Source organism: Lissotriton vulgaris, chromosome 2_1 (genome assembly GCF_964263255.1).
Source record: "Lissotriton vulgaris chromosome 2_1, aLisVul1.2, whole genome shotgun sequence".
Taxonomy (NCBI): domain Eukaryota; kingdom Metazoa; phylum Chordata; class Amphibia; order Caudata; family Salamandridae; genus Lissotriton; species Lissotriton vulgaris.
In genome coordinates, this window is record NC_141687.1 from 386,162,254 (window position 1) to 386,180,109 (window position 17,856).

At 48.1% G+C, this 17,856-nt stretch overlaps 1 protein-coding gene across 5 annotated transcripts in view; it reads left to right on the top strand.

The window, feature by feature from the left end:
• The window catches only part of MYO1C (myosin IC), a 576,863-nt gene that overhangs the window by 546,160 nt on the left and 12,847 nt on the right, over positions 1-17,856 (top strand). For all 5 annotated transcript variants that reach the window (XM_086955217.1, XM_086955220.1, XM_086955221.1 and 2 more), the window contains exons 26-27: positions 16,333-16,426; positions 16,509-16,564. In XM_086955217.1, coding sequence (XP_086811343.1) covers positions 16,333-16,426; positions 16,509-16,564 — 150 coding nt within the window. The remainder of the gene's footprint in view (positions 1-16,332; positions 16,427-16,508; positions 16,565-17,856) is intronic.

Sequence of the window (17,856 nt, forward strand, 5' to 3'; positions counted from 1 at the left end):
ACAGTTAGTCATTATCAGTTATTACAAACTGTTTTTTCAATATCAATCAGCTTAAACTTTTACTGGTCCTTCTTTCTTCAAAGAATCACGCTTTAGTAGTAGGTGCCACTGTAAATTCTAATCTGATAGAGACATCTAGCCGCAGATTCCTTAACTTAGAATATCCCCAGGTGGCAGACTGGATCAGGATTTTTTTTGCAGAAGCACATCTGCGCGCCGGGGGACGGCGCCACACGACCCCGCCCTGACATTGTCCACGTACGTTGTAGTGTAGTTCCTATATTCCCAATAGGCTCAGCGCATTGGAATAATATATCCTATAGATTTGACGTAGGATTTAGGGCGGCTAGGTCTCTATTGAATATATTGGACTTAATTATGAGTGCCAGCTGGCTCAGAGGTCACTAGAAACTTTCTCGAATAAACAAGAAGGGATTAGTTTCTGACAACCGCATAAACATGACAACTTTGTTTCCCGAAGAATAAAACTGATCTTCAGAGTCGTGGAACCAATAGATAGATATCTTACTCAGTCAATCGTGCATGCTTCGTTTCATCAGAGGTGCAGAGAAATAGAGCGACAGACATTTTCAATAAAAGGATTTATTGAACAGCCTAATTTCTCAAGCAAGTAAAGTGAACTGCTACAATAGTAATACTGGTTGCAAAGTATAATGCGTACAGTAAGAAGAGTATTATAAAATAATACTGTAAAAGCATTGTATGGTTTCTAAACCATAGATAAATACATACATAAATAACAAAGCTAAAAAAGTACTCAACTGGTGCTTCTAAAATACGCCTACCCCAATTGACCTAACCTAAGTCTAGTATGAGGGAAGAAGTAAGTTAGGTGTAGCATAAGTTTAGTTTTTCTTTGCCAAGAATCTAACCAAGATTTCTCTTAGGGTCTAATCAGCTTCGTACCTTGGTTTTAGAATGAAGGAGTTCTGGTATCTCTGTCTCTGGACTCGATTTCCCAACACCCCGCGAGGGGAGCTTGGAAACACTGGAGCTGGATTCTCAGCGAGATAAAGGCAGCCTTATCTGTCAGTGCGTCAGCTGGAGGGTCAACTTCCTCCTGCACTTGCTGTAGCGAGCTGGGTCGGACAAAGTAGATAGTCGAGCTGCTCCGAACCACTGTGTGTTTGCTAGGGCAAGTGTGGACATATTTATACCTTGAAGGTGCCTAGTTTGACGTAAAGTCAGACATAATAACATCACCAAAGAACCCCAAGGGAATGGTAGTTCTTTGAAAACGCCATGATTTTTAGGACCAATCAATATTCAAGTAAGGGGATGTCCCTGACTGCTGAAGCCGAGTTTTCCAAGAAATCGTTGTGGCTTTTTGGAATTAGTGGAAGGAGTCATGCCTGTATTTTGACTGGATGGATTATGTCTAAATATGAGTTTGATTTCTGTGCCTATATAAGGGCAATGTGAATTATAGCTATATAAGGAAATGAATCAGTATATTACGCTTGATTCTAAAATGCTTCACAACAACTTGATGTCACCGAGGTCATATAAGTCCCTTGCGGCGCTCTGACGTTAGTTTCCTTCGTTTCCACGTGCAACGCGGATCCAGAGTGAGCGGTTCCTCTGGCCTGTTTCAGGCCTCCTTTTCGACGCTTCGCGTCAGGAACAGTGTGTGATGCCTTCGGGCTTTAAAACTCGTAATTCCTGTTCGCGGCAGATGTCTGCGACGGACCAGCATCTTATTTGTATGTGGTGTCTGAGTGAGCACCATGACTCAACGGACTGCGAAGCCTGCCAACACCTAAAGCCGAAGTCATGGCGGGAGCGCTGTATGAAGCTTCTTTCGGCACGGCTGTCCTGGTCGGAGTCGTCTCGTCCCCCAGCCTCCTCATCGCCGGCAGGTCCCTCTACTGTCCGTTCCGCCGTCGATCGCCCTCTGGGGTCCGGAGCTGTCGTTCACCACTTGGTAAGTTGAGGCTCTTGTCGCTGAGGCCTTCGATCTCCCTTTCTTCTGTTGTCAGGGGCACTAGTTCCTGGAACATTCCGGACATTCGCTCCAGACAGTGGCCCCCCCCCTCTATCCGCCCTTTCTGGGTATAGGGGCGACTCGGGCAAAAATGGAGGCATATGCCGCAGCTTTGCAGGCCTCCTTTGGGTCCTCTCCCGTTCCTGGGGTGTCCTTGGGGCCTCTGCTTCTTGTGGGATCCCCAACTGACTCGCCGGAGGGTTCGCCCACCGGCACCAATTGAGACTTTGCCCCCCAGGAACGTCGGAGATGTGGTGTCATTAGGGCGCGGCCCGGTTGGGTCCCCCTTTACGGTCCACATGGAGTCGTCCGGGCGCGGCCCAACTGGGTCCCCCTCTACCTCAACCACCTTGCTGCATAGACCCGCTCCGGTGTCGCAGGTGGTTGCCGGTGCTCTTCACCCTGCCTTGAGCACACCCCGGGCTTTTAAGCAGGCGGCCGGCTGTCCGGAGCCGGGGTCGGTACACCCCCCCCACCCCCCCCCCCGGGGCTGTAAACTTGCCTCCGCCTCTGCTTCTTTCTCCAGAGTCGGAGCCTGTCCTGGTTGAGGCAGAGTCGGCACCGGTGCGGCGACAGAGACTTGCCTCCACGGCTTCGGCGCCTTCTCCTTCTTAGGAAGGGGCGCTTGTCGTAGTTTCGGCAACGACTCGGCGCCGTATGCAGCCGATCAGTGACTGACGAGGCACCATCAGCGCCCGCAAGCGTCGTTTTGGCGCCGTGACGACGCTGGGTTGTGGACACTTCTCTAGAGGCCTCTGAAGAGTGTTTGGCGTCGCCCTCACGACCGGCGACACCGCAGGCATTGTTACCAATGTACCCCTTGGAATTTGTGGAGCCTCCTCGGCAGCTCCCAGATCCGGCAGGCTCTTTACCTCCCAGGGAGCCCCAGCAGGTTTCTCATTCTTCAATGGGGCTCCCTTCCGTGGGGCATTGGTCACACCCTCAGTGTCTTGGGAGGGTCAGCTTACCTACCTCCCCCACTGATGAGCTGTTGTCCCTTTGCGGAGGGCTACTGAGGCAGGTGCTGCTTTTTAGGTTTTGCCTGGCGAAAGATGCGCTCTGCGTATCTTTTTCGCGCAGGCGAAAAACCTAATGATTATGGTAGGGGAGACAGGAACGGCCCCCGTCTTCCATTGGCTAGCTCCATAAATGGAGGCTAGCCATTGGAAGACGGGCCTGTCCGTCAATGCCGGACCAGATTCGGGGGCGTTCCCGAGAATTTTTGGCTTTTGGCTACGTCACGCTACGTCAGCCAAAAGCCGGGAACGCCCCCGAATCTGGTCCGGCATTGCCGGCACCCGCCTTCCTAACCTTCACGGTTTCTTCCCTCAGCCACGTCTGAGTTGTGTTACTTGTTCGCTAATTAAATTTCTTTCTTTGCTGATCACTTCTAATAGGCTCGGACGGGAATAATTATGCGGAGACATTTCATGGCCTGCCGGATCAGGAATTCCCAGGGAGTTAGTGACAGGCCTTTCAGTCGCCGGCAGCCTTTCCCCCGGCGCCGAACAAGGCCCGAGCAGCGGCCCCGGGGGGAGCCGGGAGCCCAGCCTGCTCCCACTATCACTCACACCCCGGCCTCCTCCTTCTCGGCGCCCCCACCCCTCCACTCCACTCCCCTTCCCTCCCCTCCACTCCTCTTCACACCCACTCACTCCCCTCTCCCCTCCTCCGAATTCCACCACCGCCCCCTCCTCCACGCAGCCGATTCTACCCTTTCCCGCCCCCTCCCGCCTCCTGCTCCTTTCCCCGCCGCCGGCAGCTGCTGCGGGGGACCTCCAGCCCTCCACACTCACAGAATGAGCTTCTCCTGAAGGGCAGCTCTCGACGCCCCTTGATCTCTGATCCCCGAACAAGTGACTCTTTTTTTTTTTTTTTTTTTTACAATCCGAGTGGTTTGGTCTGGCCTGTTTTGACTGTATCCCCACTGACTTTCGCATTAGCCCGCCTCCGCATTTTATCCTTCCTGGCTCACCACTGACCGCACTCCCGCCAGGTTAGCCCCGCCCCTTCGTCCGTGTCTGGTCCGGCACTCTTTCATGTTCATGAAATCACACTCGGTGTGCGTCTCAAGGGAGGCCAACTATTGTTTACATTGTCATGTAAGCCGCTTTCATGTCAGCCTGTAGCAACCACAGAGTACGGACAGCGGGAGGGGGAGGGGTAAGGGGGGGCAGGTTTCTGCCCAGACCAGCCCTCTCATCGGAGCCTGCACACACCCTGGAGCCCCCACCCACAGTGAAAACATCGGCTATTCTAACCCGCATTGTAATATCACCCCACCCCCTCCAAGGCTCCATGCCGTCCTTCTGTGAGTAATCTGCATTTACAGGTGTCATGTGGGGGAACAGTGCACAGTACAGTTACACCCGAATTATGCCCCCCCCCCCCTATAATTAAGAGGTGCTCGCCTCCTGCGAACAGACACCATTAACAGGAGTCTTGTGCCTCGGTGCAGGGAGGGTGGCCGGACTGCTGCCCTGGCACTATTGTTACCCGCATTATGTCACCCACCTCGGCCCCCGCCCCGTGAAAACAAATGCGTCCTCCTCCTGTGAATACACAATACTCTGCAGTTACAGTTGTCGTGGAGGAGGGGGGGGGGGGTACGGTGAAGGGTTGGTGGCAGGACTGCTGCCCTGGCACTATTCTCACCGCATTGTTATTATATTCCCCCCCACCTCCCCCAGCCCCCAAATAGATTCCTGGGAACAGGAACAATTAACAGAGGTGGGGCAGAGAGAGGAAATCAGAGCTGTGACAATGCTTTCCCCAGCATCTCATCTCACCCCTGAACCCCTCCCTGCCCCTGTGGAGCATGGTATGTGTATAAATGCCCAGTATTGACATTTGAAAGTATACTTCAGGGGTGTGTGTATGCATGTGCAGCAGGGTATGTGTGTGCTTTGAAATCTGGGCATCTTTGTCTTCAAGGTGAGTGTGTGTGTCAGCCTACTGGGAGTATGTACTTCTGTCTAAAGAGGATCTGTGTGTCTGTACATGCGAACATCTGTGCATGATAGAGTTTCTGCATTAGTGTGTCTGCACTGTGGTGTGCCTCTGTAGGGAGGGCTGTGTGGTACTGTGCAGGGGTGGGTGCATCTGTGTAGTGTGGTTGTCTCTGTGTAATTGGGTTGTCTGTATTTCCAGTGGTTAAGCAATAGGTGAAGACAAAATGTAAATACCCATTGGGAAAGAATTAGGAAGACAGCATGGAGAATTTCCAGGTTTGAGCTAATAAGACAGAATCAACAATATTTTGGCATATAGACTGAGTAACAACTGGTGAAAGAGGTCAGTGCTGGAAGCGAAATTAGTACACACCCATAAGGCCTAGTACCACATTCAAAATAAAAGCCGTTTTTTTATGGACTCTGCTTGTGCCTCCGTGTGCCCCTGTTGCGCCTCTGTGTGCCCCTGTTGCCTGCTTGTGCCTCTGTGTGCCCCTGTTGCCTGCTTGTGCCTCTGTGTGCCCCTGTTACCTGCTTGTGCCTCAGTGTGCCCCTGTTGCCTGCTTGTGCCTCCGTGTGCCCCTGTTGCCTGCTTGTGCCTCCGTGTGCCCCTGTTGCCTGCTTGTGCTGTGTGGGTGTGTGTGGAGGGCTCCGTGTGGCTGTGTGTGTGGGAAGCTTTGTGTGGCTGTGTGTGTAGGAAGCTTTGTGTGGCTGTGTGTGTGAGGGGCTTTGTGTGGCTGTGTGTGTGGGGGGCTCTGTGTGGCTGTGTGTGTGGGGGGGGACCTGTGTGTGTGTGTGTGTGTGGGCGGGGCTCTGTGTGTGTCATTTGCGGGAGATAAAGCTAGTGGCATTGTAAATGACAATGCCATTTATTTATGTTAAAAAAACATTAATAAAAATAATGTCAAGAGTAATCCCAATAGCTCTAACTTTAACAAAGGCAAAACCATTGCATTGTAAATGCTTGTTTGAGAGTGGTCTCATTGGCCAGCCACTTCTGCCCTTTGAGGCTTCCCTTTATGATGCCCTTTTTGGTACCTGGGTCCAGCCTGCTTCAGGTGACCCGGTTGTTCTTTCAGTTTTGCACCGCCACCGTCCAGCTCCACATGATCCTGCTTGTCTTTTTGTCCACCCTGATGTGCAGGGGTTTGTTTTGCAGACAGCCTTTCCTTCCCTGCCCCCTCTAACGCTTCCTCCCTCCCGGGAGTCTAGATGGCTTGAGTCATGGGGTAGGAACATCTTTGCATCCACTAGTGCGGCCCTAGGGTCCTTAAATACAGTGTGTGTTTTGGCTCGGGCTACCTCTGCCCTGTGGGGACTCTGTAGAGTCTTTACTTTCTGCCACCCTGAAGGTGCTCGCGTTGACCTCCTTCACCTCCTCGCGATGGCCGCGCCCATGCCGAATTCACAATCCGAATCTGCGGATTGTTTGGACCGAGCTATGGCGGGTTCTGTTGCCTTAAGGCGTCACACTTGGTTTTGCTGTTTGATGCTCACGCCGAATCGGTGGTTCACCGGCTCCTTGCACGCTTTCATCCGCCCACTTAGATCTTCTTAGGCCCGTCTTCCGTGGTGGTACTTTTTCATTTCGCATCCTTTAGATGCGCTCTGTGTTTAACATGGGCAGTGAGCCTTACATCTTCTTTTTTCTGTAGTCAAGAGTGATTACCCTTTTATTGGCATCCCTTGGATACGGTTTTGCTTTGAGCTGCTTGTTGGCCTGCTGTGGCCGTGTTCCACAGGTTGCTGTGTCTGGTCATCTGTCTGTGGTATTGAGCCAGTGGCTCAGCTTGGTAATGTCATACGGCTCGGAACTCATGTTCCCGGGTTCAGTTCGCTACTGCACTCTTTTGGCTTGGCTTATTGCCCTAAGAGGTGTTCCCCGTTGTTTGGGGTATGCATACTCCATGTGGGGTATTTGTATGCTATTATATAGCTTTGCTTATCTAACCTGGGCCCGCAGATCCTGTGGACTCCATGCGTCACTTGGTGGTCCGTTGTACGGTGTTCTAGGATTGTCCCTGGTGCCATCTGCTTACGCCATGGTCATCCACCTCCTTGTGAGGTTTCATGGTCTCCTCTTCAAAAACGGCTCCTATCTGCCCTTACTGTACTAGGTATGATCCGGTATGGACATGTTCCTGCTCCTGGCTAGTTCTGTCTCTACATAATTATATGTTTATACATTTATGTATACATGCCGTTGCTTTGGCATTCCTCTTCTTACGTCGCCACCTCTTTTCGAGGCTGTGAGGTCTGGGCCAATATCTCCATGTGTGGGGGAGCTTTCTGAGTTGTTGCAGTTGCCCATAGGCTCCTCCTTTCTTCTGCTTACTGGGGTGATTTCCCAATTTGACATATGCTCCCTGTTTGGTGTTCGACTCTATACGTGTCTTTTCTGGTGTGTTGGTCTCAAATTCTGAGACTCTTCCCACCATTCGTTACCATGGTGTTTTTGGCCACTTCCTTCGGATATGCCGTTTTTCCAAATTATCACCTACTATTGTTAAAGCTACACCTGCGGGACAGCTCTTCTGATGGCAGTGGTCCTTGGCTACTGCCTGCAGTCCACATTGTGGGTTGTTTGCCACTTGGCTTGCCCGGTCGGGCTCTCTTATGCTTCTTGTGTAAGCCACTTTCAGGTCTCTATGGCTGTTTGCCTGCTGCATGTTTCGACCTGTTTCAGTGGATTTAAATTGATGCTTTTGCCCCTATTTCCCCTTTTTGGAATTGGGTGTGCATTTGGCATGTTGCTTGTCCCGCGGGCTATTCCCAACGCATTGCTCAGGTTCTAGCTCTTGCCTTTGGGCTCTTGGCTCCGGCTCCTTCAGCCTTACTTTTCTAGGCTAGTCGGTTAGGCTCTGGTTGCATCTCTTCTGGTACCTTTCAAGCTTGGGTCGGTGTACTAATCGTGCGCCATTAAGCGGAGAGTGGTCCTTCTTCCTCTCTCTCTCTTTCTTTTCTCTGGTATAGGGCTCATGCCGTTCTACCTGTCATTTTTATACAGGTATGGTGTAGCGCCATTCTGGCGTTTTTAGGATATCTACTATCCCTTTATTTCTGCTCTTCGAGCTGCTTAGGTTGCTGTCTGGCTGTTCCCCCACAGCTTCCCCCCTTTATCCGTCACTCTGTTGCCGGTCCGGATGCTTGCCGCTTTCTGTTGTTGTGTCGCAGACCCACCTCCCCATTGGGGTATGGCTGTGGTATCTATTCTAAGTTAAGGAATCTGCAGTTAGATGTCTATCAGATGTTTGAGTTACTTACACTCGATAACAATGTATCTGGTAGAGACGTTGTCTAACTGCAGATTCCTTAGCGCCCACCCAGCCTCCCCGTTCTGCGAGAACCTTGCAGAGTGGAATTCTCCGCTGGCCTCTTCAGTTGGCATTGGTTTAACCCTCACAGGAGTTCAGTTTGTGGCTCCTCTCTGAGTGTTTCCATATACAGTTAACCTCTGCTGAGGGGCTTCTTTCCTGTAATACCCCGCAAGGAGATTTGTTTTCCTCTCCAGTTACCTTCTCTTCCTTCCGTCTTTTCTATTGACTCTGGGTCCTGGTCTCCCCTTGGTCGTCCTCTTGGAGGTCTGTTGTGCTCTGGTTTCAACATCCGTTATTATAGGGAAATGACCAGTCTTTTCATCCGTCCTATGGTGCACTGTTGCTCTTCTGTGCTCCGTTCTTAATAAATGACACAGTTTTACATGGCAATATCAGTCTATTTCGGTCTGTTGAGATGTTCTTCCCTTGTTGCACTCAGGCAAAAGTCTTCGCTTAGCTTGTGGGGCTTTTTCTCAGAAGCTTTTTTACTTGTATGTCTAATTCTGTCTTTTATGAAGGTGTCTCCACCATCCAACTTCTTGTTCACGGATTTTTGATCCCTCGCACACTGTTCCCATACTTTCACAGTTTTTTGTTGGTGGCTCCGCGTTGTACCGCGGAAAAGTTTCTCTGAAGAGAACTGCAGTCAGCGCGCCGGAAGGGACTTATATGACCTTGCTAACGTCACGTACGTGGGCGACGTCAGGGCGGGGTCGTGTGGCGCCATTCCCCTGCGTGCAGAGGTGCTACTGCTAAAAATTCCAGATTTAGTCTGACGCCTGGGGATATTCTAAGATAAGGAATCTGCTGCTAGACAACGTCTCTACCAGATACATCGTTACCAAAGGTATGACACGACTACTACAATTCCCTTTATTCAGGAATTTCAAAGATTCTCTTGGATAGTCTACAAAGAGCATAAAAGTAAGGCAGTTTTCGAACTGAGCAAGGGTATTCCCATCTCTGCAGTTACCCTGACTCTGCATCAGCCCATATTAAACATTGTGTTACATTCTAGATATTATGCAGGAGTACCTCCATCAACAAGTCCCCAGATACCCGTCTAAAATGCACTCACATGTCTAGTTGTAAGTTCACAGTATGACTCATTTAAAGTTGCTGATACTCAAATACAGTTTCAACGCTTGTGGTGGTTGTTCATTTGGAGTTCAGGGGTTCACATTTAGAAACTCTTTGCCTATAGATATTGATTGAATGCTCATTCACATAAGCTTCAAGAAAAATATGAACGTTCACCAGTTTGAGTAGGCAGTTCTTTAGACCCAATGCGCAGAGACTCCTCGGTGGTAGACATAATGCAAACTGCCACTCACTCCCACTGGTGGGGCACAAATTGATGCATTTTTCTTGAAAGGAATTAGTATTTCCCTCACACAGTTTTACACTGGCAGGACGTTGCTCTCACAGACTATCTGATCGAAGTGGGAAGATGCTTTCCTAGCAAGGTGGGAAGCACAATTGGGATTCTGAATGCTAATGATTTTTGGCCACAAAAAGAGGCCCCTGTACATAAAGCTGGTGGATCTCAGCGATCAAGATCACTATGCCAGGACATTTCTTATGAAGCCGCAGCTGCACTTCACAAATTCACTTTCATTCATTCGTTCAAGATGATATCTAAAAATGTATTTTAATAAACTTTACAATAAGTTTCCTGGTCAGTAAAATCTACGATATGCCTTATGTTGCTTCCTGGATTGAGTCATTGGTCTGACTGGGTTTAGATGATTGGGTGACTGCGTTCTAGACTATTGTTACACTTTGTTAAACTTTTGAGCAGTACCTCTGCTGGGCAGCCAAGTGGCGCAATACAGCTCGAAACTGAAGCTGTTTCACTCTGGAAATGACATGAGGAACCCATATAGATGACCCTCCCGCGTGCTGTCATTTCTTTCCTGCACCAGCAGATTTGGAGCTACCTCTCTCTTTTCAAGACCAGTTTTCCTCAGAAATTGAAATCCATCAATCTGGTGGCTTGTAAAGCATGACTACTCACCTGTAAGGGTCCCAAGGCGCTGTGTGCGCGCACAGTGGGGGGGGGGGCATTGGTCTGTGTAAGGCGCTGTGGTTCAGTCGAAGAGCCAGGTCTTGAGGTCCTTCCTGAATTGAGGCAGTGATGGTCATTGCCTGAGGTGAAGAGGGAGGGTGTTCATGGTCTTTGCTGCGAGGTAGGAGAAGGATCTACCTCCGGCCGTGGTCTTGCGGATATTTGGGATGGTTGGCAGAGGTCTCTGGTGGCTGCGTGGAATGCAAGGAGGTGGTTAAGGTACACATGTCCTGCGTCATATAGGGCCTTGTAGGCGTGTGTGAGGAGCTTGAAGGTGATTCTTTTGCAGACTGGGAGCCAGTGGCGGTCTCTTAGGTGTCTGGTGAAGTGGCTCCGGCGGGTGATGTTGAGGATAAGTCTGGATTATCCAGTGTGTGAAGGAAACCTCACCAACCAAGACAACAAGGTTTAAACCGTGTAGGGACTGTCTTAGGCAAATGTTTGTGACAGATCAGGTTAGCCTGTGGTCCCTGCAATCAGCTCACAACTATTAGGCCTGCAGTGATCGATCAATAGATCTGAAGGCCATTCACGACTACGAGACAAAGCTCTTTGTTCCTAAGCACTGGAAGACCATGCATTGGTCCAAATCCAAATGCTGGTCTCGGTCCAGAAGCCATTTCCACGTTCGATCATCATCTCATTCCAATCCTTGAGTAAGTCAAAGTACAAACATAAACAATCAAAGAGAGACTCAGCCCCTTTCTGCCACTCATAAAACTGAGAAGGTGCAAGGGCATAATGCCTCTCGATCTTACTCCTGAAGTCAGTCGACCTGGGAGCCAATCCTGCCACCTGCCCCCAGCACGACCCTTGGTTCCACAGCTCGCTGGGACACCGAGGCCAGTCGAAAGGTTCCACAAGTCCATGCTGTGATTTTTATGTATCCCTACCGACTGTGGGCCACACGGAGACGAGAGGCCCTCCATCTGAGAAACTGGCTTTTCCGTCCTCTGTGCCACCTGGATCCTATGAACCCATCGCTAGTTTCTCTCCCAGTGCTTTTACCATCTCCACCTCGGACTCTATGCTTTACACTGGTCCCCGGAACACTGAAGCTGATGCCAACTCCATGGACGCCTGAGGACTAGGCACAGCCGTTTGTCCTCTCTGACTCATTTGCGCCAATCCAACCTCGCCCGTGGCCCATCGAACTAAAGATCTTCCTTGTTCGGTCTGAGCCTCTCAACATCCCGGTTCCACAGGACAGGCTTGAAATGCTACATTCATTATTTGGAACAGATACTTATAATCAACATGACACAGGAGACGACCATGGCCAACCTTACAATGAAGAAAATTGGTATGAGGATCTCCATGATGCCAGTGGCCTTGACAACTCTTCTGACACCAGGCTCAGTTCACCTCCAGGCCGTGCCACAGAGGAAAGGGCCTCGTTCACAATGATTATGCGGAGGGTTGCTTGGGTGCTTGACCTCCAGCTCACTAACCTCTAGGTCAAAAATTACTTTCTGTACGAAATCCTCCAAATGGGGCAGGCCAATAATGAGTCCCTGTTGCCCTATAATGAGTCCCTCACTAACAATCTCTTAGGAGCCTGTACTAAACCTTGCTCTGTTACCCTGGTGAATGGACATATTGCGTGACATCATCACCCTGCCCCTGTCAACCTGTCTTTTTTTTTTACTCCCCTGAGAGCTTGGTGGTGCAAGCATCCACCAGCAAGACAAGTCCGAAGCAGCCCGACTACTCCCCCAGGGAGTCTAAGAGAGGAGAAACCTTTAGGAAGACGGTCTTTTCTTCCAGACGTTCGTCTCTCCTGTCAGTGAATGCCATTTGTCTTTTGAGACGTTTTTCTCAAGCTTTCTGAGACTCTGTATCTCAGGCCTTTCTCGTGTTCCTGAGGCCCTTCGTACTGTATTGACCTAAGACATTCAAGATTGGTGTGATGCTGCTAACTTTACCATCCACTGTGGCCTGGATACTAAAGATTCAATTGATCAGGAAATTGGCACTAATGTCGCTATCTGTCTTCACATCTGAATAAGATCAAAGGGTTTCTCCAGCGATGTTTAGTCGTCTCAAATGGACATGCTCTTTGATGGGCTTTCCTTTTTGAGGATGTGAACTCTACTTGGGAGCGTTTCAAAGACAGCAGGGCCACAGCATGCTACTTGAGCTTATCTGCTTTGCCACGCCAACCACCCAGCCTATTCCATCTTCCCATAGCTCTAGCACGGGTGCCTCAAACAAACATCCACTTCAGCCTCAGCAGGCTTCCCAGCCTTTTTGTATCCATGACACCCACCGGTCAGGGGCAGCACTCCAGTCAGTCTACCGCCCTTTCCAACACCTCCACACCCACAGCCCCACCAGCCAAACCTGTTTAGTGTGCCATTAGGAAAGCCCAGTCGCCCGGTTTGAGGCAGGATCCAATGATTTTAACCGGGTTGGCAGGCGATAACATCAGAAAGGTGAATCCTGCAAATTGCCTAGAGGGGGTTTGCCATACGCTTCCTGGCCACTTTGTTACACCTTCCACCATCCCTTGCATGACTGACTTGAGGACCGTCTGTCTGGTTTACGACAGGCAGTTCAAGCTCTATTGCATCGAAGTGGGTTGTGGTTGTTACTTTAGCTACTTCCTAGTGCCAAAAGGGACAGAGCTTTTCATCCTACTTTAGACCTACCCCTCCAGAAGGACAAATTAATGATGCAGAACCTGACCTCTTCTTACCTTCCCTAGAACTTGAAGACTGGATGGTGGTGTTGGACCTGCAGGATACATATTTACATATTCCGCTCCTGTGGTCTCAACGATGACCCAGCAGTTCTTAGTGGGACTATTAACAGTTTGCTGTGCTCCCCAAATTCTCACCATGCCTCTCGAGTGTTAAGAAAAGTGATGGTGTTGGTGGCAACTTATCTTCAGAGGTTAGGAGTCCAGTCTTCCCCTACCTAGATGACTGGCTGTTGAAGGTGGGCTTGGCCCAGGCAGTTATCTGCGCCCAGACTATGGCAAACCCGACATCCTTGGGGTTCACAATCAGCGTGCCGTAGTCACACCGGTATCCTTCTCAGAGGCTCTCTTTTATCTGAGCCACTTTAGACACAGTTCGGTTCTGTGTCTTCCCCGGAAACAAGAGTCCAGGACATTCATGCTATCATCCCGATCGTTCAGCCTCTGTCCTGGATCTCACTGAGGACCACTATGAAGCTGCTGGGATTGACGGCCTCCTACATCTTGCGGATCAAAAATGCCAGGTGGTGTATGCGGGCTCTGCTTTGGGATCCAATGTGCTGTTGGGCCCTTCATCAAGGGGATCTCTCCAACCATGTCCAGATTTCAGAGGAGACTGCAAAAGACCTGCGGTGATGGTTGCTGGTACACAATAGGGTCAGTGGTAGACCCTCTCCATATCCCACCCAGATTTGACAGTGGTGACCGAGAGGGGTAGACATCAGCAGCTTCTGGTCTCCTGCAGAGTCCCGGCTCCCTAACAATCTTCTGGAACCGCTTCTCATTGAGAGCCTTCCTTCTATCCATCAAGGGGAGGCTGGTGCCGGGGTTTACGGACAAAACCACCGCCATGTGTTACTGCAACAAGCGGGGGATCACTTTGACAGCTGAACATCTTCAACCTTCCCATGGAGGTAGATGATCTCATCTTGGCAGCCAGGTGTCCCTTGACAAAATCTGCATGTGCCTGTTGTTGAGACAATTTTGTTGTTTGGTGAAGTACACTTCACATTGCTCCCATTCAGTTAAAGTAACCTGATGTTTTGTTATTTGTTATGGCTCTGACCTGACAACCTTTGCTATGGGCACAGTTAAAGGGTGTCTTTTAGTTCTATCGGCCTTCTAACAGTTGCAGTATTTGCCTACATTATTTAAATTACATTTTGTGATACCTTTGTTACAAGGACTCCATCTTTTGTTTCGTCCTTCCCCCTTCGTTATGATCTTAATCTGGTCCTCACATGTTGGATGTGAACTTCCTTTGAGCTGCTGCACAGCTGTCCATTGCTGCTTCTCATGCTCAAGACAGTGTTACTCATTGCCATAACACTGGCATGACTGGAGATTGAGCTCCAAACTCTGTATGTCAACCTGCAACATACCGCAGAAGAAAAAGAGAGTTTTCCCTTATCAACCCAGAAAGGACCGGGAAATATTATGCCAAAACAGAAACATTTCCTTTCTGTGTATTGAAGCTTAAAGCATTAGCATACTTTGTAAGCAATGACACCTATCTTGAATCAATAATATCTCCAATTCATAATGTAATGCACATAAACTATATCATGACATACGATGTATCCAAGCAAATTTAGTTAAAATATTTATTAAAAAAGGGTTTCATCACAAAACTTAATATAAACATTAACTCACATAGAACCCCAAATTTTTTTTGGGTGCACATATATTCATCACATAAAATGATACTCAGTACATAAATATACAATAATCAGTTGACAGTATTGTTTTTAACTGATTATTGTATATTCATGTACTGAGTATCATTTTATGTGATTTCTGAATATATGTGCACAAAAAAAATGTTTGGGTTCTATGTGAGTAAATGTTTATATTAAGTTTTGTGATGAAACCCTTTTTTAATAAATATTTTAACTAAATTTGCTTGGATACATCTTATGTCATGATATAGTTTATGTGCATTACATTATGAATTGGGGATATTATTGATTCAAGATAGGTGTAATTGCTTACAAATTACACTAATGCTTTAAGCTTCAATACACAGAAAGGATTTTTTTCTGTTTTGGCACAACCTGCAAAATACCACCTTCTTCCGAGATAGACTGGTTCTGCGAAGTCGGTCATCCTTTATTCCAAATGTAGTAACACCATTTCACATTGGTCAAACTAATACCTTTCCAGCGTTCTTTGCTCCGCCACACCCCTCTAAGGAGCAGGAGGAGGAGACTCCATCACCTAGACACCAAAAGAGCACAAACATTTTACTTCAATTGTAGTAGAGAACACCAGGTGGACGATTAGCTCTGTGTAGAGTTTGCATTAGCGAAGAAGGGCAAAGACTTGCAGAAAAGGACCATCTCTCACTGGATTGAGCTCTGCATTAAGATCTGCTAAGCAGGGGCCAATAAGCTGCCCCTAGAAGGGTTAAGGGCTCATTCCGCCAAAGACAAGGCTGGTACCAGTACATTGGCGCGCAAGGTTCCTGTCCTGAACATTTGTCAGGTGGCTATGTAGGCGTCCCTCCATATGTTCATGAAACACTACTGTTAGGACAGCCAAGTTCACCGAGAGGGACATTTCCCCTGCTCGGTCCTACAGAACATTTTGGTGTGAGCCAATTTAGCGACCCATTTCTCAATGGGTATTACATTGGTAGCTACTCAAAAGGTGAGGAATCAGCTGTTAGAAGGCTTTAAAAGAAGAACAATTTACTTAACTTTGGTAACGCTCTTTCTGGTAGAAATGCGATCTACAGATTCCTCTTCAACCCTCTCTATTCTGTGAATAGGACTCTGCCCTGTAAAAAGATCCCAAGTCAAGGAATCGTCACACTGGTCAGCGCTAATTTGCTGTTGGGGCTCTGCCTATCGGGGAACGGAGAGCCTTCAGAGCAACTGAGTGGCACCTATATGGCTCCACACGTCATTGCCAAAGCAAAACGGCATCAGTGCGGAGCAACATAGCACCACCTGCCAGTGCTCAATCGGTACTGCTCAAAATTTTCCAGATCCAGTCTGACTCCTTGGGAGTTCTTTAAAAGGTGAGGACTGTGCAGTTATATAGAGTCTCTCCCAGAAAGAGCATTACTGAAGTAAAGTAACTTGTTCCATTGGAAGCCAGCGATGTGTCTCAAGTACCGTGCAATGTGACCCTTAGTTTTAAATTAGAATTTACTACTCCACATGCTGGTCTGCCAGGATCTCCTCTTTAATACTTGATAGCACATAGAGAGTGGGCATTAGTTCCTATTTAATGATCTGTAATTTCTCCTGTTCTTCTTCTAACATATCTCCCCACCTATTTTGCAGCTGGAGCAGAAAGTGGTGGCTAGTGAGATCTTTAAGGATAAAAAAGACAACTATCCTCAGAGTGTTCCCCGACTGTTTATCAGCACTCGTCTGGGTAAGTGTTTTTTACTCAGTACACATTGCAAATACTGTTTCCTACTCACTGGTCTTTTCTCACTTCATGGCTTTCTTTACAGGCAATGAAGAAATCAATGCCAAAGTTCTTCAGGCCTTGGAAAACGAGACGATCCAGGTACAACATTTCAATGCGAACTACAGAGCAATGGGATTGTAGATTGCTGTGGGAAACTATCTCCTCTCTGGGCTTTGTGATTGTTGGCAGTTCTATATGTTTGAGGTTGTGCTATATAGCAGTGCAGTCTTTATGTGATATTGACTTTGCTTTACTCTTTAACTTTCAGGCACGCCTCCTGTTAATACTGGCATATTTTTTCAAAATAATTGTATTATGTTTTATTGAAGGGTTAAGTTGCCGATCAAATGATTGAAGACATTGCAACCGATGTGCTGTATGTAATATTTCACTTGCAGACTAAGCAAATGTGGCTAGCAACTCAGAAGCAAACAGTTAATAGCAGTGAAGAATTCCCCTGGACCAATATGGACCTATAAGCCTGTATCTGTTATTGTCTTCGGAAGGGGTGATGGCCTGCGCACACCATTGCAGTAATTCACGTGTTAGTGCTGGAGTATTTGGAATGGTTTTGTCTTTGAGGTTCGAGTAGTGGTTCTACGGTTGTCTCTGGATAATAAATACTCTGCCCAGATCGGAGTAGATTGCTCACACTTAGGTTTAGGATAGGTCGGGGTTCTTGACATGGTTTTTGGGGGTGCAGTTAACTGGGTTAGTGTTTGTGGCTTGCATTACAGAGAGAAGATTGATACCCCTAGACCATTCATTAATTGATGACAGAGTTGCAGCACACAAGGATAAAAGTGGCAGCTTATGCCTGTGGTTAAAACACAAAAGTTACTGATGAGAATTTAGTACATTTTCAGAATGAATAATAACGTGTTTCAGAAGAGTTACTCCTTTAATACAGCTTGAATATGGGTCGATGTCCAGTTGTACTCCTCTTCAATTCTTGCCCCAATTTAATCTACTGGTTAATTTTTTTGCCTTCACCCATTTGCACCTACTGATGGCATTCCCAAAAATAAAGCATAAGATGAGGGCAGCAGGGGATGCTCAGCTGAAGAGAGGGTTTTAATAGAGTCTTTTCTCTACTGTTTGTTTCTATTTTTAGGGAATTGGATTGCCAGCATATGTTAACTGTAGGTGCTGGGAAGCAGCTACACACTTTTCACTGTGCACACTGACCCATAAATATGGAGAATATGCGAACTCCAATTTCAAGTCTGGACTTTAATTAAAGCCTTTGCAGAAAGCAGCCTCAATTGGACTAAAAGTTATGCGTTGGATGCAGTATTGATGTGCACCAAAAGTGACTTTAAAAACATGGCTTCTGGGATGTTACTGCACCCTTAGTTGCCAAAGGCCAAAAGGTGTATCAGGCACATGTC